General features: G+C 44.9%; 1 protein-coding gene across 1 annotated transcript; it reads right to left on the bottom strand.

Moving 5' to 3' along the window:
• Positions 1-271: 271 nt before the first annotated feature.
• LOC130841319 (nuclear RNA export factor 2-like) lies at positions 272-27,530 on the bottom strand. The gene is given in 20 exon segments (XM_057717433.1): positions 272-309; positions 312-454; positions 984-1,056; positions 1,660-1,702; positions 1,798-1,913; positions 2,022-2,080; positions 2,201-2,308; positions 2,451-2,506; positions 2,590-2,658; positions 3,076-3,112; positions 4,749-4,858; positions 5,039-5,146; positions 5,268-5,356; positions 5,503-5,572; positions 5,709-5,789; positions 5,906-6,010; positions 6,122-6,205; positions 6,818-6,971; positions 7,205-7,388; positions 27,452-27,530. Coding segments are annotated over 20 exon segments (1,797 nt in total). The 5' UTR covers positions 27,522-27,530.

Below are 27,530 nucleotides of genomic sequence, written 5' to 3'. Positions count from 1 at the left end.
ACCTGGCAGCAATTCCTCTGTACCTATCATTTTCTGGGTTACTGAATCCTGGGATTGGAATCCAGTCAGGGTCTGAACTGAAGACACAGTTGAACTAGAGAGAGGGGGGTGATAGGGCTAGAGGAGACCTAGAAAGAGAAACACACACACACAGATATGCTGTCAACTCCATTTTGCCTCTACTTCATCTCCCCATGAAACTGAACTCAATGAATGCTTGTCCAGGGTAATGAACGTGTGTGCACACGTATGTGCACTATGATCTTCCTCATCACTTCTGAGACCACTGGAGGTTCATCTCAGACTGGGGGAGAAAGCCTACACCATTTCTTGCTGCTCCAGGGAGAGGGTGGGCATGGAGCTGGCAGAGCGTGCAGCCTCTGGGATGAACACAGCCTCAGTCTTCTTCGGGCTGCAGTCACTCACAAACAGCTCATCGTTCACGATGCAAAGACTGGAGGAAATATGGACTCTCAGACAACTGACGGTTCACACCCCCAACGACATTCCTGCTCCCACTGCCACTCAGCACCCAGATTCCTTCCATACCCCTCTTGTGTCTGTCCCCCAGGTTCCCTGCATTCCTGCCCCCCACCCCAACAGAGCCCACCTTTGGAGAGAATGTCTACCAGCTTCACTAGATTTATAGGTTAATCCCCAGCCCAGGGACGATTTTGCATTTACCCCATACAACAGTCCAAGGAATGGATAGTGTGACCCCCCATTCTTCAGAAGGAGACACTGTGTCACAGAGGTCATGTGACTTGACCAAGGTCACACAGCAAGTCAGTCTTGGGTCAAGGAGAGAGCCCATATGCCAATTCCAGAGCCCATGGTTTACTTAACCACTAGGCTACACTGCTCCTTGGATCCACCTGCTGGCTTTCCACTATACTCAGTAACCTTAAGGTGTGTATCACCACATTCCCCTGCACCTGAACCCAGGCTGCGATGGGCGTTCCCACCCACAACACGGCTCTCACCTGGAAAAGCTGCCAGGGGTAGCGATGAAGGTCCGGGTGAAGGCGCGCACAAGGCCCTGAGAACTTCCTTTCACTTCAACAACAAACAACAGTACCCCTTAGAGCCACAGGTGCTTTACACACTCACACGGGGATCCCCAGGCAGGGTCTGACTTGACACTCATGCTGAGGGCACAGCTGTTCACTGGGGCCAGGGTGTCAGGAATGGGGAGGGCAACCATAGGAGCAGTCTGCTCCCAGTGACAGGGCCCCATGACAACCACGTCACAAGGTCATGGGATGCATTTGTCACAGCTGCCCAAGAGGTGGATATCACCACCCCATTTTGCAAATGAGGAAACCTCGAGGTTAAGGAATGGCCTAAGTTCTCAGAGTAGGGATCTGGGATGAGAGCCACCAAACGCCACAGCCTGTGTCCCTAATGCCCACGGTGTGCGGGGCAGACAGAGATGCACACAGCTCAGACCTGGGTTGTCTGTGGGAAGACTGAGGGCTAGAGAACCCAGTGAGGATGGGATGAGAAGAAGGGAAGGGAAGGGAAGGGAACGGAAGGGAAGGGAAGGGAAGGGAAGGGAAGGGAAAGGAAGGGGTTAGGGAAGCCTGTAGGGTTCTGGGAGAGAGCCTGACCAGGGGGAGGGAGCACTGGGGCATCTGGGGAAGGTCTACACACGCTTACCTTCCTTGAACACTCCACTGACAGAGAAGCAGAGCATCGTTTCCTGAAACGGAAGAGCCCAGGCGCTCAGTCACCACCTCAAACTCCTACCCACCTGAGGCGTCCTGGGCCCGTCCCAGGGAGGAAGCAGGCACTCACCGTGTGGAACCACATGTCCACCAGGAAGGAGCTGAGGTCATGCTGAGTGCTGGGCAACATACAGAGGGCATGCACAACCTCACCTCTCCTGTGCTTCAGCAGCTGGACCCGCAGGCCTGTGGGGAGAAGGGTTGCAAGCGAAGATCAGGGGCTGCCTGGCCCTGAAACTTTACGATTGGCTCCTTCAAAGCCCTTTCCACTCAATCTTCCCATCACACACTCACGGGGGTCCTTGAGGTTCTTCATATTCCTGCTCTCCTTGAAGTACTCCCACAAGCTGCTTCTAGGAGACAAAGAGGAAGACTGTGCAGTGGTCCGGTTACCGTGGGTGCTTTCAGGAGCTGGCCTGTGTCTGCTGGGGAGTTACACGCCCCGGGAGCAGAGGCTGGGCTGTGATACTCACGGGGCTGGGTCCTCTGGTTGGAAGGGAATGGTCAGGGAGAAGCAGGCCTCCTCATGATAAGCACCCAGGAGACGCTGTCGGTCTCCATAGTCATGGATCAAGTAATACCTGAGGGGGAGAAATGTGGACAGGCTGTCTGTGTGCACCGTGCCCAAAATGACACTTGAAAGTCTCTGTGAGCAGACCTGCGCTTGGGTGGCCTGGCCCAGCCTCAGCCCTCTCTATTCCTCATGGTCCCAAGGGTACTTACTGCTTCAGGAATTGAAGGATCATAGTCTTCAGTGTCTCGGATCCTTTAAAGCTCTCCTGGAATCAAAAGGCATATAACACTGTGTGGCTGATAAAGCCTCCCTGCAACACCCCGAATGTTGTTTGCTCTTCTTTCTCACCTCACAGGGCTTTATTATGGAAGGAGTGTCAATGTCAACGATAATTGATAACAGTAACTCCTGGCCATCCTGGAGAAGGGAAGAGGAAGTCAGTAGGGGAGACCGTGGGCGTGGCCCTGGATGATCAGGGAAAAGGATGGGCCCGGGAGGGTGAGAGTCAGAAATCAGGTGTGAAAGGGCCCTGGAAACTCCATGGGAAAGCTTACAGTGGATGTCTTCATCGTGAGGTCCTGGACATCTCCAGTATATGTAACGTGTGTGTGTGTGTGTGTGTGTGTGTGTGTGTGTGTTTGTGTGTGTGTGTGTGTGTGTATTTATGGGTGTTTTTTGAGGGAGTGTATCCATGTCATTTTTAGGACTCCATGTCCCCTAAGATGGTTAAGGATCTGATGCAAATGTATAATCTAGGCAAGACCCAAAGGGCTTGAGGGCAGGTGCAGAGGTCACCAAGGTTACTAAGAGACAATGATGAACGTTGGCACTCACCAGGCGTAACAGCTTGGGGAAACAATCCCGGATGGCACTGTCCAAAACCAAAAACAGGAAGAAGTGATTGACAGTTCAGGGTTGCAAAGCCTCTCTTCCTCGGTCTCTCCCTCTTTCCCTCCTTCCTCTCCTTCCCCTGGGTAGTTCCTACCCAGACTGCCCTGAATCCCTCCTCCTCTGCCAAAAGGACCAGCATTTCAAACCCATGCTGCAGGCCTTCCTTCCCCTCCCTTCCGTCCCCTAGGGCCCCACTGGAGGCGGTGGAGAGAAGAGGGAATGGGGTGGGAGCCCGGGGCCCTGCTACCTCACTGAGCATCCAGAACTCTGCCAAGACCAGGATACCCCCTCCCCAGGGATCGCCCACGATGCTGGGGCAGGAAAGTGAGTGAGGCGGGGATCAGGAGGCAGGGAGGGAGATGGAGGGGATGAAGACAGAAAAGGAGAGAAGGTAGGAGGGGGAGATGAGAGAGACATAGGGGCATAGAGACGAGGGGGAGAGAGAGAAAGCAAAGGGAAGGGAGAGAAGCTCTGCTGTGGTGGGGGTCAGGGAAGAAGAGAGGGAAAGAGGAAATGGCGGTCCTGCTGCAGCCCTGTCCTTCACCTGCCCTGGGATGGCCCAGGCACTCCCGGTAGGAATGGAAAATATGCACACGTTGGGCTGGGGGCCCACTGGGAGCTGCTTGAAACTTTGGCACCTGTGTGAACTCAGTCAGATTTGGGCCTGGGAAACGGAGCAGCCATGGGGGCAGACCTTCCCCAGAAGGAGGACAGCGTCAGGTCCCAGCTCAGCATAGGGCCCGAAGTTCCACAACCCTCTTATGATCACCGTCTTCTCTCCTCATGGCCCCTGCACCTGTCTCAGTTGGTTCTTACCTGAGGAATCACACCTGTCTCAGGCCACCCAGGGCTCCTCTGAAGGACCAGGCCGGATGACGTGAGGTGTGCAGGGAGGGATGGGAGGTGCTCCTGAGAGGCCTGTCCTTCTGTCTTCTCTACCACCTCTGCTCTCTGCCTTCCACTCCTGCCTCAGGAAGCCCGCTGCACACTGGCAGGGGTCCAACTCTGGCCCCTGGACTCAAGGAACCCTGCTATTTCCCAAGAAGGGTCCAGCCCCTGGCAACGGGCCAGTGGAACGGATGTCATGACAGCAGCCACCCAGGGCCTCAGCTCCCAGCATGTGGCACGAAATCCTCCATGTTAACCTGGGCGAGGAGTGGGGACCCTTCTGGAAGAAGGGGAAGGGGGCCCCTCTCAGAACAGGGGAGCGAAGCCCCATCTCAGCACGAAGAAGGAAGCCCTGTCTCAGCACGAGGCCCTGAGCTGGAGGACCCTTCTCAGTCCAGGGCACCAGCATCGGGATCAAGGCTGCTCACTCCTGGTCCTGGTGAGGAGGAGAAGCCCTGCTTCCTGGAGCACACTCTTGGGAGGACTTGGTGGAGAACGCTGGGTGCAGAGAGCTGGAAAAACCCCCGAGGCCCTGAAGAGGTGAGCAGGTCACAGGAGGGAAAGTAGACCTCTAAACACAGGTAAGGGACACAGAAAAGAGAAGGCAGAGCCTACGAGCCTCCCAGCAGACCAGAGATGTCACCTTTGGTAAAGGGACACTGTCAGAGATATTTTAGGCTCCCCTGGGTGAAGGTCACCAAGAAGGAGGACAGGGTGTTCACACTGACCTTACGTAGGTGGCCTGGTCTGGGAAGGTGCCACACAATGGGTTCCCTTCTAGCCACAGCTCCTCAAGCTTCAGCCCTTTCATCTTTCTCAACTCCCACACAGACTGCAGCTGAGAAATATGCCAAGGAAATTGGAAAGCAAATCCCAGGGAAAGAAAAACAACCAGGCCCCTGCACCCCCGGCCCCCACCCTCCCCCACAGGTGCCTTCATCTCCCTCCTCATCTCTCTGATGACAACTACCCCCCACCCCAAGGTCAGCCCAACTTTGACCTGGCTCCCTCTTCTCACCTCATTGTTGGAGAGGTTCAGGATCTTGACCATGGGGGCCATCTGTATAATGTCAGACAGGCCATCCAGCCGGTACAGTTTGTTGCTGCTCAAGTTCAAGGACAACAGCTTTGCGGGAAGAAGAGGTAGAGTGAAGGCTACTCCCTAGGACCTTGCACACACATCTGCCCTCCGCCTCCTGTCTCTCCCACCCCCTACCATCATACCAGGGCTAGGCCGACAGCCTCACCTCAGGGAAATTCTTTTCGATGATCTGCAGGGTGGCAGCCATGCAGTTTCTTCGACTCAGAATTATATCAACATCATGGGCCATCAAGTCTTCAGGAAGGAGAAGGGAGGGAATCAGATGGCTGAGTGGGGGGTGGGGCCAGCACCAGCCCGTCCTCATATTACCATCCCTGAGTCTCCCTCCAGGAAGGCCCCTGAGTCCTCAACGGCCCTAGGATGACTGCTGTCAGCCTTACCTGGGTCAAAGCGGAGCCTCTGGAGGTCAAGAGCTTGCTGGAAGACATCATACCGTTTGTTCAAGGTCAGCTGCAGAGAGAGATGGAGAGAGCTGCTCTGAGCCTGTGGTGGTGGCAGGGAAATCAGGCGTGAGGGGGACAGGGGGCTGGAGGAAGCAGAGGTGGGTCTGAGTGTTGGCACACAACATGCCTTCAGTCTGCACTACCTTTAGCTGCTCTATTTCTTCTGGCTCCAACCTATTCTGCACAGAGTAGGGAACAGCAGAGGCACTGACAAAGATAGGTATCTGCAGGAAGAAGAGGTGGGCTGAGTACCAGCAACCCTATTTCCAAAGAAGACGACCAGCCCCTGGCCTGTACTCCTTCCCCAGGGTGAGGTACAGGTAACACCCTCAACACACACCTTTCGGCCCTCCTGGTCATAAATCTTGTAGCTGACACCCTTCAAGGCAGAGGCAGTGCTGGCTTCCTGGACAAAGAATCGAGCCATATTTCTCACGTAGTGGAACTACAGGGATTGAAGGCAACAGCAATAGTATCAGAGGCCAACAGAACCTGCTGAACCCGGTCTCCCCCCCTTCCCTGTGCCCACTCGTCTGGCTTCAGCATCCTCTCTTACATCCACTGGAGTGAACGGGACACTGCAATGGCTCTGGATTGAGTTCATCAGCCATGTCTTGTCATAGTGTATCCCATAAGGAACCTAAGGATGGAAAGAAGGGATGGGAGACAGGACAGACAACAGGGAGTGCAGTCTGGAGAACAAAGGTCCTCTTGGTCTTTTCCGGCCTTCTACTGAGCTTGAAAGGACTTCTAAAGAAGGAACCACTGGCATGATTTCTTATGTTTGCGCATAATATGGATTTCCTAAATACTCTTTCTCTCCAGTCAAAACTCTCTTCCCAATGAGCAAGGTGTTAGAGATGGTCTTCCTTTCATAAAGTTCCAGGAGATCCTACCTACTGCAGACACTGCTTGCCCCTCAGACAAGGTCTCCAGAGACTCGACCCCCTCATCTCTCACACTCAGCTTGCCAAACTGAGACCTCCTCCAGTGTGGAGTTGCTCCGTATGCTTGGCAGTAGTGTCCATCTTTGCCTTGAGACAGTCTCCGTTCTCCTTACCGTCAGCCTGTTCCCTTTATATTGCTTCTCTGAATTTGCCCTTAGATGAACAAGATTGTTAACTCCTAGTAATAAAAAGGACAGATTACAAACTGTCCCCAGCAAAAGAAACGAGCCTCTCTACATGACACCAACACAACTCCCCCTGACGTTTCTCTCCTGCACATTGCATCCATTTTTAGGGGTACTCACGGTGACCTTGAACCAGCTCCCTGGGGGTCCATCTTGTGTGTTCTCCCCCATTTCTCTCTCCAGAGGGTCTCTATTTCTGCATACAGTAATATGGCCATGGCCTCCACTGTGCCATGTCACTCTCCTCCTGTTGCCTCGGATGTTATAGGCAGAGCTGCAGGGCGAATGAGGAGAGAAGGAGGGTGAGTGGCCATAGGTGCTAAGAAAGTCTTCTGTACACCCTCAGCTCTTTGACACCAGCACCACAATTAGGACTGCTGAACCATTATTCCACTTCCAGCATGCTTCAGCTGGGCAGTGAGGGAAGAAAAAGAAGTGCATGGAGAGTGAGAGAGTTGCATACTCCCAGGGGCTGCTGCGTGCAAACCATGCTGCCTGCTCACTTACCGTCTCACTTTGGCATTCTCCTGGACATCCCTCATCACCATGTTTCCGTCATCCTCCTGGAGGTGTGAGGGCTGAGGCGCATATCCACTATGTTCATAAAGGGGGTTCCTCTTGCCAAAATTATCACGGAAAGAACTCCAACCGGCATCTCTTTCTGGAGGTGAACTACCACCATCATTGCATTCTGAAAAGCAGAACAAAAATGCAAGTGTGAAGACACATCAGTGGTCCACTTACCATGTACCATGGCTTAGGCTGAGAGGATGGTAGGGCAGGCAAAGTGCCAACCTGGCCTAAGGGCCCAGTCCCACCAAGCTCAGAAAGGAAACTCTTCTGCCTGTCCAGATAAGGAGAGCCTTATCTGACAGATGGCACTATCAGGGGAGGAATCGAGGAGGAGCAGCACAAGGAAGAGGAGGACCAGGAGGAGAAGGAGGGAGGAGAAGCAGGAGGGAGGAGAAGCAGGAGGGAGGAGAGGACAACTGTGTTGAAGCTTTTAAAACAACGGAGCAGGATTTATAAAGAACCGAGGTGCATGCGTCCATGGGTCAGACGGGACACCAGTCATATGCCAGGAAGGCACCTGGATCTTGCCTTCTCTCGGGACTTGCTAACAACCACACCGATACCTCTCTCGCGCTTCCCAAATCCACCCAGCCACCAAACCGATTCCACTAACAACCAGCAAGCTGTGCTTCCTTTGCCAGTGCAGTAGGAGCTTTAGTGTCAGGTGGCACGGATGTAACAGCCTCCTGAGCTGCCTCCCTCCCTCCAGCCTCGCCCTCAACAACACTCTGCTTGCCATATCCAGAGTGAGCTCTCTTTTGGGCCAGCCTGAAATGCTGCTCAGCTCAGGAAGCAACTCCTGCTAACCTCAGCTCTTCTATAACAAGGCTGTGAATGATAGCCTGGAATGATGTGTCCACTACCATTTCCAAGTGTTCAGGGATTCTTCTTTTTGCTTCCTATTACTGGTTCCTATTTTGTTTCCATCGTGGCCAAGGAATATACTCTGAGAGATTTCAATTCTTTTCAGATTTATGGAGGTTTGTTTGATGGTCAAGGAGATGGTCTAACTTGCTGAAGGTTAAATAGACTACCAGGGGAAAAACTGTACTCTGCTGCTGTTCGGGGGACTGTTCTATTTATGTCATGTAGCTCTCGTTACTTTGCTGTGTTATTCGGGTCTCCTATATCCTTGCTGATTTTCTCTCTAGTAATTCTGTCACTTGCTAAGAGCCAGGGGGATGTGGAAGGCCCCCACTACAACTAGAGACTAGCTCTTTCTCCTTTCTGCTCCATCAGGTTTTGCTTCGTGTACTTTGAGGCTCCGTTGTTTGGTGCGTACACATTTAGGATCACTCTGTCTCCCTGGTGTCCTGATCCTTCCATCATTCTGTAAGGCCTCTCTTTGGCTCTTATTCATTTTCTTTACTCTGACATCTACTTTACTGGACACTGAAGCCACAGGTACGCTTAGAAAGTGTCTTGGTCATATCTCACCCTGGGTTCACCCCTCCACCCACACACTCGCCCCTCCAACATGTCTAACCTGCCATGTGAAAAGATGTCTAAGTTTTTGGCATCTGCAGAAGTAAGACAGTATCAGTTCTCTCTCCATAGGTGGGTTCACTAAGGGTATTTTATTTTTACCACATTCCACTGAAACCGTGAACCAGCAGCGGTTTGTGGGGAGGGAGGACTATGGTAATTACACTGTTAGAAACCAGCTTCCTTTGGGTTGTGCTACTTAAGGTCCTCTAGGTTTGTGTGTTGTGCATTATGTAAATCAACTATTCCACTCTGTCTCAGGGTGCGCTTATGAGTAAAGATCCGTCCACTGCTGATCATAAACCAAGCCTGCAATGAACTCCTCTGGGGAGGCACTGTTTTCCCCGTGTGGCCCGCTGTCAGGACAATCCTGCTACTCACACCCTCGGGACTTTCCCTGTGTGGCACTGCAAGTGAAAGTAAACACGGATAGAGCATTTGACCCACAAATGCCACGTGCTCAGTCCCCAAAACCCAGAGGGGGCCTGGCGTGCTCTTTCTCCCACACTCTACATCCAGCTGGCCAGGCAATTCTCTTGGCCCAAAGTATGTCCAGAATCCAGCCACTTCTCACCACCTCCCTTACCACCACCCTGGCCAGGGCACCATCTATCTCCTGCACTGGACTGCTGTCCAGCTGGCCCCTCTGCTTTCATCCTGGCTCCCTGTCTGTTTTCAAGCCAGCAGCAGAGCGCAAGTCATATCACTTCACTCCTCTGCTCAACACCATATAGCAATGGTTTGAAGCTCAGCAACATGCTAAAAAGCGAGGAGTTCATGATGCTACTCAGCAGCAGTAACAACAACAAAGAGGAACCTTATTGGTGACCTTTGGAAAATGCCAGGCAATGAACTCATTTTCATTAAACTCCAGCAATGAAGGGGAAAAAAAATCACACATTAAAGGGAGGAGGAAGGGCATGTGGTCTACATATGATGTATAGGAAGCATCAGAGTTCTTTTTGAAACTAACATTACTCCAGAAATAACGTTGCCAAGGGGAAAGTGTAAAAGGGAGCCAGCTGACAGCTATGGCAGTCCTCAGCCTGACCAACTAAGCCGGGTGCCTAATCAGGGCCAGAGCCCTCCCTCATCAGGCTGACTCAGACACAAGCAATCTCAGGCATCGCCTTGTCAAGTATTTGATAGAATAATCCAGTGATGCCTTGCAGTCCTGGGGTTTACTTAGGAGATATTTGATATCTGATTATATCTCTGTCCTCATTAACAGATCTGTTCATATTTATGCATTTCTTTATGATTCAGTCTTGCTCGATTGTCCCTTTGGGGGACTTTATCCATTTTGTCTAGATTTTCCAATTTGTTGGCATATAATTATTCGTAGTATTCGCTAATAATCCTTTTAATTTCTGTAATATCCGTTGTAATGTTTCTCTTTCACTTCTGATTGCAGTTATTTGAGTGCCCTCTATTTATTTTTCTTAGTGAGTCTAAGTAAATGTTTGTCAACTTTGTTTAGCTGCAAAAATGCCCACTATCAGTTTCATCGACTTATCTTCCATTGCTTTTCTTTTCTCTATTTCATGTATGTCTGCTCTTATTTATTTCCTTCCTTCTGCTAGTTTTGGGTTTAGTTTATTCTTCTGTTTCTAATTTCTTGAGGTGTAAAGATAGGTTGCTGATTTGAGATCCTTTGTCTTTTTAAGGTACACATTTAAAACACTAAACTTCCTTCTTAGTACTGCTCTGCTGCACCCAATAAGTTTTGGTATGATGTACTTGCATTTTAATTTGTATCAAAGTATTTTTAATTTCCTTTCTGACTTCTTATTTGAAGTCACACTGTTTATGAGTGTCTATGGAGATTCCTCAAAAAAATTAAAAATAGAACTATGACATGCCAACCATCCCACTTCTGGGTATATATCCAAAAGAACTGAAAGTAGAATCTTGAAGAGATATTTGCACACCCAGCACTATTCACAATAGCCAAGAAGTAGAAACAATTAAAATGTTCATCAATGGATGAACAACTTTATATATATATATATACAATGGAATGTTATTTATCCTTTTAAAGGAAGGAAATGCTCTCATATGCTATTACATGGATGAACATTGAGAATTTAATGCTAAGTGAAATAAGCCAGTCATGATAAGACAAATAGTGTATGATTCCACTTATATAAGGTGTCTAGGGACCTCCCTGGTATTCCAGTGGATAAGACTTCACATTCTCAGTGCAGGGGGCCTGGGTTTGATCCCTGCTTAGGGAACGACATCCTGCATGCATGTCGCAACTAAGAGTTTGTTTGCATGCTGCAAGTAAGAAGCCTGCATTGCTGAAACTAAGTGTCCCCATGCCGCAACTAAAGATCCTGCGCGCAACAACTAAGACCTGGTGCAGCCAAAATAATAAATAAATATTTTTTTTTTAAAAAGAAAGTTGGGAAAACTATAGCAAACAAGAGTCCATGAGTTTAAAACAAAGGTATCTAAAGTAGTCAAATTCACAGTAACAGACAGTAGAATGCAGTTACCAGGGACTTGGGGGAAGTGGTGAAGGGGAATTGCTGTTTAATGTACAGAGTTTCAAAACTGAAAGATGAAAAAGTTCTGAAGACTGGTTTCACAACTATGTGAATACACTTAGTACTGAAGTGTACACTTAAAAATGGCTATGATTGTAAATTTTATGTTATGCTTTTTTTACCATAATTATTAAAACCGTATATTAGTGTGATTACTCGGAAGGAAATATTAAGGAAAGTTCATGTTTTGATATGTAAATATAAACCTAAAGAAGTCAATGTAAAGGAACGCATGAGAATGTCAACTGTGCTTATAAGCAGGTATTTGGAATGCACAATAGTTATAGTTTTGTATAAAAGGCTGGGTCAGGGATTGGCCGGGTGCTTGGGGGGAAGCACTATTACTACTGACTCATTACATAGCATAATAGAAACAATTATTGATAATCAGATCCACCTGTCTTCTCTCGGATTATTAAACTACATCACTCTGGAAAACTCACTGAAATTCTGAGCTCAAATTACTTATCACTTAAAAAATCAGGGATTAGAGCTAACCACCACCTCAATCAAGATATAAAGCATAGGGACTTCCCTGGTGGTGCAGTGGTTAAGAATCCACCTGCCAATGCAGGGCACACGGGTTCTAGCCTTGGTCCAGGAGGATCTCACATGCCTCAGAGCAACTAAGCCCATGTGCCACAGCTACAGAGCCTGCGCTCTAGAGCCCTCGAGCCACAACTACCGAAGCCCATGCATCTGGAAGCCCATGCTTCGCAACAAGAGAAGCCACCAGAACGAGAAGCCCAAGAATCGCAATGAAGAGTTGCAACTAGGGAAAGCCTATGCAGCAATGATGACCCCATGCAGCCAATAAATAAATTTGAAAAAGAAAAAAGACATAAAGCATATACCACACTCCAAAGGGTTCCCAGTTAATGTTTGCTTCTCCCAGCTCCATATAAACCTTGATCTGCTCACAGTCTCTATATAGTAGTTTTGCCGACTGGAGAATTTCTTGTAAGTGGAGTCATACATACTGCACACCTTTGTGTCTGGATTTTCAAATTCAGAAATAATGTTTCTGAGAGCCATTTAAGTTCTTGCCTTTTTATAGCTAATATCCTATTTTGTAATGGTTGTAGTTCTCAACTTTGTTTACACTGTATAACCACTAGGGGAGATTGAGAATATTACCAGCACCAAGCTACACCCACAGTAATTAGAGCAGAATTGGCCTGAGACCCAGGCACCCACATTTTCCAAATTCTCCACATGACTGCGGTCTGCAACCACAGTTGAAAGCCACTGCATTAAAGTATCAGCTTTTGGTTGATGCTTGCCAGAGATCCTAGGAATGGATGCCACCTCATCTTGCTGGCTTTTGTATCTGTTGTTTTATGGACCTGGTGATTCCTCTAGCTTAAATCAGAGATCGGCAAACTACAGCCCATGGGGCCAACCTGGCCTGTGGCCTGTTTTTCTAGGGTCCACAAGCTAAGAATGGATTTTACATATTTGAATGGTTAAAAAAATAATATTTCTTGACATGTGAAAATTATTTGAAATCCACATGTCAATGTCCACACACAAAGTTTTATTGGAACACAGCCATACGTTTCTCTGGAGGCTTCCACTCTACAACAGCAGAGTTGAGGAGTTACAAAAGAGTCAAAACGGCCCACAAAGCCTCAAATATTTGTCACCTGGCGCTTTCCAGGAAAAGTTTGTTGAACTCTGGCTTAGATCAAGTGTCCTTAAAGCAAATGCACAGCAACTGTGCTAAATAGCTGACGGTTCCTTCGGCTAAGCCTGGGAAGAAGATTTACTGCAGTTACATGCGACTTCACTGTAGGGTCCTTCCTCAGTAGTCCAGTCATTCATGGCGTTCTGGGTCAAGTGTGGTAACTGAGTAAAGGACTACCACTCGCCATCAAGATAGCTCAAGTCACCAGATCTAGAGCTTGATTTACTTATTTTTATGTCCTCCTATTTTATTATAAATACTTCTTTACATTTTATTTATTTTTACACTGATCAAATGCAACTTTAGAGTGTGTTCAGATATTTCAAAACCCAAGGGATCTGTTGATAAATTAGCCACGTTCAGAGGTTGCTGTATGTCCAACCAATGCGACTACCCTTCCTGCCTTGCTGCTTATTAAGGTAAACAGCACTCACCTTGAGGCAGGAGGTTAAGAGCTCCTACTGGGCCTGCAACTCCAGGATCCCAACATCCCCATTGAACTGAGGGGATCTCCCATCTCACCTGTGGCCTACCCAAGTCAGCAATCAGAACACTTTGAAGATCAAGATGCCCTCTGCACTAATGGGTTTCTCCACGCTGTGGGGAAGGGAGTGTCCTCTGAGTCCCTAACAGCAGCTGCTTGGTCCACCAACGCACTGACTTCAAAGGCATTTCAATTCAAGTGAATGCAGGTGGTAACTCTTGAAACCGAGTACCCTAAAACTGAGTTCCCTTGCCAAGTTTATGATTAACTTCTGCTCTAAAACAATATTCCCTCACTTGTCCCACTCCTGATCCCCCCAGGATTGAGGAATATCAAAGAAAAGGGGGGACTGAAACTGAACAGGACCCTGCAGGGCCCTCCTGGGTACAAAAGCCCCTCTGTGTCCCCTATTTCTTGTTTGTAGGAAAAGGCTTTGACCTCCTAGGCCTTCCCTGAATTCCAAAGAACAGGCACAAGCAGTTAATAATTAGGGAAGTGAAAGAATGCAGAAAAAAAGAAAATCCAGTCAAGAAACAATTGTGCAGTGATATAGCCGAGTCCTAGTTCCTCTTCAAGGGATAACAATTTGATACATATCTGTGAGTCATTATGCAGGAACTAAGACCCCCCTGCCCAGGCAGAGGATGGTGACCACAAGTACACAGAACCCAGACTGGTTGGAAACAGATGGTTGATGATTAAGATCCCTGAAATACCACCCTGTTACCTCACCACCAACCAATCAGAAGAAGGTCATGCGCCCTGTAGCCCTCACCCCAAATGTTGACTTTAAAACCCTTCCCTGAAAGTCAGCAGGGAGTTCGAGTCTTTTGAGCACAAGCAGCCAGTTCTCCTTGCTTGGCACCCTGAAAATAAACACTGTACTTTCCTTCACCAACAACTCAGGGTCAGCAGACTGGCTTTGCTGCACGGCAGGCAAGTGGACCCAAGTTCTGTTCAGTAACACGCTGGCAACTCTTTCACAATCGTGTGCATGGAACACTAATATTTCATCCTCTGTCATCAAGCGGATCTGTCTTCAGATCCACTTAGGACAGGCAACCTATCTGAGATCCCCACTTCCTTCAGGGCCCTTTGCTTGCATCCAATTTTGGTGTCAAGTACTCTGTCAATCAACGTTCCCACTTATTTATGCCAGATACTCATTCTAGCTATTTTATACAACTAAGACATCTTTAATAAAACATATCACATAGCTTACAAACATTCTGTGAGGGCCAGAAAAGTGGGCTGCACAGCCAGGGGAAGCCCCCTCACGCTATGGGACTCTTCTAGCTGAAACACCACTGTTGCCTACAAGTTAACCAACATGTAAGACAGAGACGGAATTCCAGGCACTCTGCTGTGACTGCCCATAAAAACCAGGGACCTCTCCCATCATATGTAGCTGATCCTGCATGTGCCTCCCACAGTACTCACTTCTACCTCCAAGTTTCACTATGGTGCGTATGCTTGAGACATAGATATCTTGTTTGGGACCCTAGACAAAAGGGGGGTCTAGAAACATACACACACACACTAACATAGGTCTCCATTCTTGTTTTTAGCTTTCCAGTCTCTACAGCACAGGAAAACATGTAAGAGTGTTTGTGAGTGATGGATTAGTTGCAAGTGAGCCAGCTTGTGGTATATTCCCCAGGACCAATTTTTTGCTATTGTAAATGGTATATTCACAAGGAAAATATTATTTTCTATTTGGTGCATTTATTTTGTGTATATTAGTCTTACATCCAGTAAACTGGTTAATCACTATTATTACAATTTTCCATAGATACTCATGAGTTTTATATGAAGACAATTACAGTCACAATTTTGTTTCTTTTCACTCTTACACATGTACTAATTAATGTATATATGTATGTATGGATGAATGTATTTTGGCTTACTGCAATGCCTAGGAGTGTCAGTAAGATGTTGAACAGAAGTGATTATACGAATCATCTTTGCCTCTTCTGATTTAAAATGGAATGCTTTTAATGTCTCACTATTATGCATGGGGTTTATTGTAGTTTTATTTTTATGTACCCATTATTTTAAAGAAATATCTTTCTATTCCCAGTTAATTGAGAGTTATTTTTGTTGATATTTAATCTTTATTGGTTGTTGAATTGTATTGTATGCATTTTTTTTTCTGGAATCTTTGTGATAATCATCCTTTTCTTGCTCCTTTAACTTATTAATGTGTTGAATTACATTATGAATCTTCTAATGTTAAACCAACATTGCATGTTTGGTATAAACACAACTTTGCCCTGCTGTATCAACTGTTTTAGCCACTGCTGGAATAAGTTAGCTATTATGTTATTTCCATTATTTTGCATTTTTATAACCAATTAAGATGGAGCAGTAATTTTGCCTTCTCATGCATTCTTTGTCAAGAATAAGTTTATGAAGACCCTGAGAGCAAGTGGGACAGGCGTGGTCTGTGAGGTGGCCACGGAGCAGAGGGGACCGCCCAAGTGGCATCACACTTTAGAGCACGTCCTTCCCAATTAAACTTTCCTTGATGAGTGTTTGGAAAAAAAAAAAGTGATCACCAAACCATTATCACAGCTTGAAAAGTTAAGGGAAGCCATGAATTAAAAAGAAGTAGAGAGGGTGAAAAGATGGTGGAGGAGTGAGACATGGAGATCACCTTCCTCCCCACAAATATATAAAAAATACATCTACTTGTAGAGAAGCTCCTAGGGGACACCTTCCGAATTATGACCTAGGACCTCCAGAAAGGCAAGAAAATTCCCACGAAACTGGGTAGCGCAAAAGAATAAAGGGAAGAAAAGAGATAAAGGAATCCGAAGAGACGTGCCCCTCTGGGAGGGAGCTAGGAAGTGGGGAAAGGGTCCACACACTGGGAAGCCCCGTCGCTGGTGGGGACAGACAGGGGGAGCTTCGGAGCCCAAAGTGGAGAGAGAAACAACAGGAGTGCAGAGGACAGAGCTGAAAGATTCCCACACTGAGGACTCAGGCAGTAGTCCCCAGGCAGAAATGCTGGTCTGCTCGCCCCCATCGGTGGGTGGGGGCTGGGCACTGAGGCTTGGGCTTCAGAGAACAGACACCAGGGAGAAAACTGGGCTTGGCTGCGAGAAAACAGCCTGGGGGTAAAGTGCCCCACAGCTAGCTGGGAGGGAGTCTGGGGGAAAGACTAGGCCTGATGGAGAGGCAGGAAACCTTTGTTTCGGGGTGCTCAAGAAGAGCTTGCTGCTCCGCAAACTCACAGGCTGCAAAGCGGCACCTGCGACAGCACCACTCGTGACCTGGGGCTACTAAATTGAAATACAGAGCCTGTCGCCTGCCGTCGTCACTGTCCAGGGTCCTGTGTGCAAGGCAGGACATTGGCAACACCCTCCTAGCAGCAGGTGCAGCCCACCAGCGCCAGGGGTCCTGCGTTCGGAACCAGCTTCGGTGAGAGAGCGAATGGCACACCTCAGGCTCACGCTGAAATCTCCCGTGAAAAGCACTCCCGCAAATTTCAACTAGACTGCCATACCACTCCCTCCCACCGACCTGAATTGGCAAGTGAGCCCCAATCACCCTCTTTCACCCCCTCCTGCCTGGGCGGGGAACCCACTCCTGAGAGCAGCCCACACGCAAAGAAGGGACCAAAGCCAAAACGGATCCCCGAGGACTGTAGGACCAAAGAAGAGAAAGGGAAACAGCTGCAGGAGGAGCAGATTTAATACCCACAACAGGCATGATAAGACTCTACATCTGTGGATCACCCGAATAGACATGTGTTTCTACAACAGAGGCTGTAGACTTAGGGTGCAACTATGGACTGTGGGGGCAAATACACGCAGGACTAATACCAGATCACAGTCTGAGCTCTCCAAAGTCATCCCCACAGCAGGTGCAGAAACCTACCTAGAAGTATTGGAGGACTTCCTGGTATGTTTGACACGATCCTGATTTTATGTATTTGTTAGTTTAATCTTTACTGTATACATTTGTATGTGGCTTTGTAAATGGGTTTGATTACTCCCTTCTTTGTATTCTCTCTTTCTCTTTTCTTTGTTTTCTCTTCTCCTTCTCTTGTCTTCCCTTTTGGCAAGTGGAAGTGTACATATTGCCTTGTGTGATTTTGACTGTTTAGAGTTGCTTTTACCACCTGTTTTGGGGATTTGTCTGTCCTTTCCCTTTCTTCCTTGTTTTTTCTTTATTTCTTTTCTCTCTTTCTACCTCTTTTTTCTCCGTACTGTGCAGCTTCAAGGGGCTTGGTGCCCCGGCCAAAGGTCACACCTGGACCTTTGAGGCATCAGAGCTGAGTCCAGGACCTTGTGGACCACCAGAGAACTCCCGACCCCATGGAATATTAATCAACAAGTGCTCTCCCAGAGGTCTCATTCTCAACTCTAAGATCCAAATCCAACCAAAGGCCAGCAAGCTCCAGTACCGGATACCTCAAGCCAAACAATTAGCAACAGAAGAACTTAACCCCACCTGTTAGCAGAGACAGCCTACAGTCATACTAAGCCCACAGACACACACAAACACACCAAGAGACGTGGCCATGCACATCAGAAGGATAAGATCCAGCTCCAAACACAAGAACACAGGCACCAGTCCCCACCACCAAGAAGCCTACACAACCCACTGGACCAACCTCCCCACTGAGGACAGACAACAGAGTTGCAAAGAATGACGATCCTGCAGCCTTAGGAAAAAAGACCCCAAACACAGTAAGATAAACAAAATGAGAAAACAGAGAAAGATGCAGCTCATGAAGGATCAAGGTAAAACCCCACAAGACCAGGCAAATGAAGACGAGATAGCCAGTCTACCTGAAAAAGAATTCAGAATAAAGATAGTAAAGATGATCCAGGATTTCCGAAAGAATATTCAGGCACAGATGGAGCAAATGAAAGAAATGTTTAACAAGGAGCTGGATGAACTAAAGAGCAAATAAACAGTGATGAAAAACACAATAACTGAATTCAAAAATACTCTAGAAGTAATTCAGAGCAGAATAACTGAGGCAGAAGAACACATAAGTTACCTGGAAGATAGAATGGTGGAAATAACTGACACAGAGAAGAAGAAAAGGGAAAAGAATGCAAAAAGAATTGAAGACAGTCTCAGAGACCTCCAGGACAACATCAAACATACCAACATTCGAATTATAGGGTTCTCAGAAGAAGAAGAGGAAAAGAAAGGGTCTGAGAAAATGTTTGAAGAGATAATAGTGGAAAACTTCCCCTACATGGGAAAGGAAATAGTAAACCAAGTCGAAGAAGCACAGAGAGTTCCATACAGAATAAATCCAAGGATAAACACACCGAGGCACATATTAATCTAACTAATGAAAATTAAACACAAAGAAAAAATATTAAAAGCAGTAAGAGAAAAGCAACAAATAACATATAAGGGAAAACTCAGAAGGATAACAGCTGATTCTCTCTGTAGAAACTCTGCAGGCCAGAAGGTAGTGGCTGGATATACTTAAAGTTTGGAAAGACAAAAACCTACAGCCAAGAATACTCTAGCCAGCAAGAATCTCATTCAGATTTGACGGAGAAATCAAAAGCTTTACAAAGAAGCAAAAGTGAAGAGAATTCAGCACCACCAAACCAGCCTTACAACAAGTGCTAAAGGAACTTCTCTAGGCAGGAAACAAAAGAGAAGGAAAAGACTTACAAAAACAAACCCAAAACAAGAAAATGGTAATAGGAACATACATGCCAATAATCACCTTAAGTGTAAATGCTTAATCACTCCAACCAAAAGACACAGACTGGCTGAATGGATACAAAAACAAGACCCTTACATATGCTGTCTACAAGAAACCCACTTCAGACCTAGGGACACATACAGACTGAAAGTAATGGGATGGAGAAATGTAGTCCATGCAAATGGCAGTCAAAAGAAAGCTGGAGTAGCAATACTCATATCAGACAAATTAGCCTTTAAAGTAAAGACTATTACAAGAGACCAGGAAGGACAATACATAATGATCAAGGGATCAATCCAAGAAGGAGATATAACAATTGTGAATATCTATGCAACCAACAAAGGAGCACCTCAATACATAAGGTAAATGCTAACAGCCATAAAAGGGGAAATCGACAGTACCACAATAATAGTAGCAGACTTTAACACCTCACTTACACCAACGGACAGATCATCCAAACAGAAAATAAATAAGGAAACACAAGTTTTAAATGGCACATTAGACCATCTTGACTTAAGTGATAATTATAGGACATTCCATGTAAAAACTACAGTACACACGTTCTTCTCAAGTGCACACAGGACATTTTCCAGGATAGATCACATCTTGGGGCAAAAATCAAGCTTCGGTAAATTCAAGAAAATTGAAATTTTATCAAGCATCTTCTCTGACCAACGTGCCATGAGACTACATATCAATTACAGGAACACAACTGTAAAGAGTACAAAAATGCGGAGGCTAAATAATATGTTATCAAACAACCAAGAAAATCAGATCAGAAATAAATGAAAAGCAAATGAAGGAAACAATAAATAGCAAAAATTAATAAAACTAAAAGCTGGTTCTTTGAGAAGATTAACAAAATTGATAAACCATTAGCCAGACTCATCAAGAAAAAAAGGGAGAAGATGCAAATCAACAGAATTAGAAAAGAAAAAGGAGAAGTAACAATGGACACCACAGAAATACAAAAGATCATGAGAGACTACTACAAGCAACTATATGCCAATAAATTGGATAACCTAAAAGAAATGGATAAATTCTTAGAAAAATACAATCTTCCAAGACTAAACCAGGAAGAAATAGAAACTATGAACAGACCAATCACAAGCACTGAAATTGAGGCAGTGAATAAAAAACTCCCAACACACAAAAGCCCTGGGCCAGATGAATTCAGGGGCGAATTCTATCAAACACTTAGAGAAGAGCTAACACCTATCCTTCTCAAACTCTTCCAAAATATTGCAGAAGGAGGAACACTCCCAAACTCATTCTATGAGGCCATCATCACCCTGATACCAAAACCAGGCAAAGATGTCACAAAAAAAGAAAACTACAGAATATATCACTGATGAATATGGACGCAAAAATCCTCAACAAAATACTAGCTAACAGACTCCAACAGCACATTAAAAAAATCATCCACCATGATCAAGTGGGGTTTATCCTTGGGATGCAAGGATTCTTCAATATACAGAAATCAATCAATGCGATACATCACATCAACAAATTGAAGGAAAAAAACCATATGATCATCTCAATAGATGCAGAAAAAGCTTTTGACAAAGTTCAACATCCATTTATGATAAAAGCTCATAATCAAAGCCATATATGACAAACCAAAAGCCAACATCGTTCTCAATGGGGAAAAACTGGAAGAATTCCCTCTAAGAACAGGAACAAGACAAGGGTGTCCACTCTCCCCATCATTATTCAACATAGTTTTGGAAGTTTTAGCCACAGCAATCAGAGAAGAAAAAGAAATAAAAGGAATCCAAATTGGAAAAGAAGAAGTAAAATTGTCACTCTTTGCAGATGACATGATATTATATATAGAAAACCCGAAAGACTACCAGAAAACTGCTAGTACTAATTAATGAGTTTAGTAAAGTAGCAGGATACAAAATTAATGCACAGAAATCTCTGGCATTCCTATACACTAACAAAGGAAGAGCAGAAAGAGAAATTAAGGAAACTCTCCCATTCACCATTGCAACAAAAAGAATAAAATACCTAGGAATAAACCTGCCTAAGGAGGCAAAAGATCTGTATGCAGAAAACATTAAGACATTGCTGAAAGAAATCAAAGATGACACAAACAGACGGAGGGACATACCATGTTCCTGGATTGGAAGAATCAACATAGTGAAAATGACTGTACTACCCAAAGCAATTTACAGATTCAATGCAATCCCGATCAAATGACCAATGGCATTTTTCACAGAACTAGAGCAAGAAATCTTACGATTTGTATGGAAACACAAAAGACCCCGAATAGCCAAAGCAGTCTTGAGAAGGAAAACTGGAGTTGGTGGAACCAGGCTTCCTGACTTCAAACTCTACTACAAGGCCAGAGTGATCAAGACAGTATGGGACTGGCACAAAAATAGAAAGGAAGATCAATGGAATAGAATAGAGAACTCAGAAGTAAGCCCAAACACATATGGGCACCTTATCTTTGACAAAGGAGGCACGAGTATACAATGGAAAAAAGACAGCCTCTTCAATAAGTGGTGCTGGGAACATTGGACAGCAACATGTAAAAGAATGAAATTAGAACACTTCCTAACACCACACACGAAAATAAACTCCAAATGGATTAAAGACCTACATGTAAGGCCAGACACTATAAAACTCCTAGAGGAAAACATAGGCAGAACCCTCTATGACATCTATCAAAGCAAGATCCTTTTTGACCCACCTCCTAGAATCATGGAAATAAAATCAAGAACAAACAAATGGGACCTCATGAAACTTAAAAGCTTTTGCACAGCAAAAGAAACCATAAACAAGACTAAAAGGCAACCCTCAGCATGGGAAAAAATAATTGCCTATGAAACAACGGACAAAGGATTAACCTCCAAAATATACAAGCAGCTCGTGAAGCTTAATACCAAAAAAGCACATAACCCAATCCACAAATGGGCAGAAGACCTAAATAGACACTTCTCCAAAGAAGACATACAGATGGCCAGCAAACACATGAAAAGATGCTCAACATCACTCATCATCAGAGAAATGCAAGTCAAAGCCACAATGAAGGATCACCTCACACCAATCAGAATGGCCATCATCACAAAATCTGGAAACCACAAATGTTGGAGAGGGTGTGGAGAAAAGGGAACTCTCCTGCACTGTTGGTGGGACTGTAAGTTGGTACAGCCACTATGGAAAACAATTTGGAGGTTCCTTAAACAACTACAAATAGAACTACCATATGATCCAGTAATCCCACTCCTGGGCATATACCCAAAGAAAACCATAATCCCCAAAGAAACATGTACCATAATGTTTATTGCAGCACTATTTACAATAGCCAGGACATGGAAGCAACCTAAATGCCCATCAACAAATGAATGGATAAAGAAGATGTGGCATATATATACAATGGAATATTACTCAGCTATAACATGGGATGAGATGGAGCTATATGTCATGAGGTGGATAGATCTAGAGTCTGTCATCCAGAGTGAAGTAAGTCAGAAAGAGAAAGACAAATATTGTATGCTAACTCATATATACGGAATCTAAAAATGGTACTGAGGAACTCAGTGACAAGACAAGAACCAGGATGCAGATACACAGAATGGACTGGAGAACTCGAGGTTTGGGGCGGGGGGTGTGAAGGGGAAGCTGAGACGAAGTGAGAGAGTAGCATAGACATATATATACTACCAACTGTAAAATAGCCAGTGGGAAGTTGTTGTATAACAAAGGGAGTTCAACTCGATGATGGATGATACCTTAGAGGACTGGGCCGGGGAGAGTGGGGGAAAGTCGAGGGAGGGAGGGAATGCGGGACTATGTGTATAAATACAGATGACTGATCATGGTGTACCTCAAAAAATAATAATAAAAAATAAGATAAATAATAATAATAATAAAAAAAGAAAGAAACCATAAACAAGACAAGAAGACAACTCTCACAATGGGAGAAAATACTTGCCAACAAAGCAACAGAAAAAGGATTAATCTCCAAAATATACAAGCAGCTCATGCAGCTTAATATCAAAGAAGCAAATAACCCCATCCACAAATGGGCAGAAGACCTAAATAGACATTTCTCCAAAGAAGACTTACAGATGGCCAACAAACACATGAAAAGATATTCATCATCACTAACCATTAGAGAAATGCACGTCAAAGCCACAATGAGATATGACCTCACACTGGTCAGAATGGCCTTCATCAAAAAATCTAGAAACAATAAATGCTGGAGAGGATATGGAGAAAAGGGAACCCTCCTGCATTCTTGGTGGGAATGTAAGTTGGTACAGCCACTATGGAAAACAGTTTGGAGGTTCCTTCAAAATCTAAAAATAGATGTTCCATATTACCCAGCTATACCACTCCTGGGCATATACCCAGAGAAAACCATAACCCAAAAAGGAACCTGTACCACAATGTTCACTGCAGCACTATTTACAATAGCCAGGATATGGAAGGAATCTAAATGCCCATCAACAGATGAATGGATAAGGAAGATGTGGCACATATATACAATGGAATATTACTCAGCCATAAAAAGGAATGAAATTGAGTTATTTGTAGTGAGGTGGATGGACACTGTCATAGAGAGTGAAGTAAGCCAGAAAGAGAAAACAAATCCCATATGCTAACTCAAATATATGGAATCAAAAAAAATGGTACCGATGAACCCAGTGACAGGGCAAGAATAAAGATGCAGATGTAGAGAACGGACTTGAGGACATGGCGTGGGGGCGAAGGGGAAGCTGGAATGAAGTGAGAGAATAGCACTGACATATATACACTACCAAATGTAAAATAGATAGCTAGTAGGAAGCTGCTGCATAAAACAGGGAGATCAACTTGTTGGTGGGTGATGACTTAGAAGGGTGGGATAGGGAGGATGGGAGGGAGTCACGGGAGGGAGTGGATATGGGCATATTTGTATAAATACAGGTGATTCACTTTGGTGTACCTCAAAAACTGGCACAAGAGTGTAAAGCAATTATATTCCATTAAAGAGCTTAAAAAAATACTGAATCACTTTGTTATATACCTGAAACTGACATTGTAAATCAACTATTCTTCAATGAAAATAATAAGAATAAAGTGAAAAAAATAAAAACAGGAAAAACTGGCACAACAGTGTAAAGCAATTATATTCCAATAAAGAGTTTAAAAAGAAAGAATAAGCTTAATATTAATATTTTCTGTTTCTTCAATATAAAGTTATTTTTTTATAAAATCTACCCATTTAATATTAATTTTCAAATTATCAACATATCTTTTTAATAATATCATGTTTTAAATCTGTACTGTAAATACATGCAACACCCATTCTTCAAAAGTGGCTTATCTGTGCCTTCTAATTCTCTTGACCCATATTGCCAAAGATTTCCTTATTTTTTTAATATTTTGAAAGCAACAATATCTAGCATTTCTATTCAACTCTTCCATATCTCATCAATTTCATTAACTTTTGCTCTTATTTTTATTATTTTTTCTTGATGATATGGAAATGCATGATATTCTATTCATTAAGTATATAACAAATCCACAGTCTTTTCATCTACCGTCATGTTTTCTTTATAATTCTTATCCTCGAATAGCATGGATATCCAAATATCCAGTAAATTTAATTACTATTGGAAGAGACCTCTGGCTCACCAATGCAGGGGATTTAGTTAAATCCATTGTTGGAATATCAGAGGATTAAGGGAGATGGAATTGCAGCATTGAAGGAAAGGAACTTCTATGATAAAGCACATATGTACTTCATTTAAGAGAATAGCATACAATATAGAAAAGAGTAGGAACAGAAAGAGCATGGACTTTGAAATCATATATCCAGAATTGTGGGAAGACATTCGGGAACCTTTCTGAAACCTTGAAAATGTTGAAGTATGTGGGCCGAGCGATGGGATTCAGAATGTCCTGCTTGAGCAGTGGAGGAGCTGAGGGTGCGGGGCGTGGAGACTAATATCACACTGTTTGGCCCTGGAGGATGACTGGTTAGCCAGAGACGGGTAAGATTCCTCAAGGGAGGAACAACCTAAGACAGGCACAGTCGCAGAGGGGCCAACAGGGGTGGGGCACAGACCCCCAATATCTGAGAGAGGTCTCCTGCCCCCAGGGCTGTTTTGCTCTCCACCCCCAGCTCAAATCCACACCTGCTCAACTTGGACCCAGGAAGTAAACAAAGATAATTGCCTCAGTCATGTGAGGCCTTTGATTGTTTATGAGTGTAACCTGAGAATGTTAGCCCACGAACTCAATAAAAGCAACCTGGGATGAGTCAGCAGGGCTCTTGATCCGAGAGGTCTTGAGCCCCCCGGTCCCACTTTTCTCTTCAGTCTGTGTCTGTGTCTTCTTCAAGCTTGCGGCACCCGTCACTCACCTCGAGTCGCCGAGCTGGTCTCGGCACAGAATGTGCTCTGTCACTTACTGCCTCTGTGATTTTAAGCAAGTACTTAATCTCTCGGAGCCTCAATTCCATCATGTGGTAGTGCTGTTTGCCATGTGTTTCCATTTGTCCCTGTTCCGGGGACCTGGCAGAGCTGTACTTCTTGACCTCCTTTGCTTGGGCAGGGCTGTGTATGTGACTGGGTTCTGGCTGATGGGTTGTGAGTGGCATGTGTTATTTCTGGGCCAGAACATATAGTTGTTTGTTTGAGACCCTCCAGGGTCCTCTTCTCCTCAGGCACAGTGACTGACAACTTTCTAGATGATGGCTGCTTTATCAGTTTGGGCCTCCAAGCCATTCCAAGAAGAATGGCTCAGATCCCCAGGGTCCACCATCCTGTGATGGGCATGCACCTGCCATGGACATGTAGTGCGAGTGAGGAAAAGCCAAGGAGATATGGGGATTGTCTATTATCACAGCATAATCTAGCCTCTCCTGATTCTTGTACCTTATTTGTAACTTAAAATAATATCCTTTCGGGCTTCCTAGGTGGCACAGTGGTTAAGAATCCACCTACCGATGCAAGGGACACAGGTTCGATCCCTGCTCCAGGAAGATCCCACATGCCGTGGAGCAACTAAGCCTGTGTGCCACAAATATTGAGCCTGCACTTTAGAGCCCATGAGCCACAACTATTGAGCCCATGTGCTGCAACTACTGAAGCTCATGTGCCTAGAGCCTGTGCTCCACAACAAGAGAAGCTACGGCAACGAGGAGCCTGTGAACCATAACGAAGAATAGCCCCCACTCTCAGCAATTAAAGAAAGCCCTCACACAGCAAAACAACACCCAACACTACCAATAACATAAATAAATAAATAAACAAATTTATAAAAAAAATAACATCCTTTCAGGATTTTTCTGAGGATTAAATGAGATAACTTGTATGACAAGGTTATCACAGCGCTTGACACATAACAGGAACTCAAAAAATGGCAGCTATAATTATTAAGTAATAATAACAAACTAGTTTTGAAAAAGTGTGTAAAATTGGTATAAAATGAGATATTTCATCCGCTTATCCTTACGGGTAAGTTCTATCATCTTTTCAAGAGTAGGGCATTTTATTTTATTCATAAGACTTCCTAATGACTAGCACTTATGCACTTAGTTCTTGCCATCATGATATCAGGAACATAAATTGAGATTATATGTAAAGAATGAAAAAGTGGAAAGATTAAGCAAAAGAGAGAATGACTAACGACATAAGATAGAATGAGTTAGCAACACCTAGTTTCTTCCTGAGAAGAACAGATTGTAGTTATTAGCAAACATACATTGTTCTTAGCAAACAAAGATGCAAGGTATTAAGGTGGCAGAAGAGATTTAGTTTGAACAGGCTTTCCCAAAATGTTTTCTGAGGAGCACTAGTACTTCAAATGGTCTGTGAAAAAGTGTTCCACTCCCATATAAATTGAGGAAACTACCTGCTACAGACTGAATGTTTATGTTCCAACCGAATCTCTAAGGTGATGGTATTTGCAGGTAGAGACTTTGGGAGGTGACGAGGTCATGAGGGAGGTGCCCTCATGAATGGGATTAATGCCCTTATAAAAGAGAATCCAGAGAGCTCCCTTGCCCTTTCTGCCATGAGAGGATACAACTAGAAGACAGCCCTTTATGACCCAGAGAGCAGGCTCTCTCCAGACAGTGAACCTGCTGGTGCCTTGATTTTGGACTTCACAAACTCACTCCACAATTGTGAAAAATAACTTTCTGTTGTTTATAAGCCACCCAGTCCATGGTGTTCTACTATAGCAGTCTGAACAAAACTAAGACACTACCCTTCCCTTTGAGGTTCAAGTTGCATATTAGCATATTATCTTAAAAAATATGACAATATAGAAATCCTTTTACCTTCATTTCTGTGTGTCCTATATCTCTTTAATGGATGGACACATTTTTGTTGTTGCTGTCTCTCAGACATAGTGCCTTG

This window comes from Hippopotamus amphibius, chromosome X (assembly GCF_030028045.1).
Source record: "Hippopotamus amphibius kiboko isolate mHipAmp2 chromosome X, mHipAmp2.hap2, whole genome shotgun sequence".
In the NCBI taxonomy this organism is placed as follows: Eukaryota; Metazoa; Chordata; class Mammalia; order Artiodactyla; family Hippopotamidae; genus Hippopotamus; species Hippopotamus amphibius.
The sequence above is the reverse complement of the archived record's forward strand: the minus strand, read 5'-3'. Positions and strand labels throughout refer to the sequence as shown.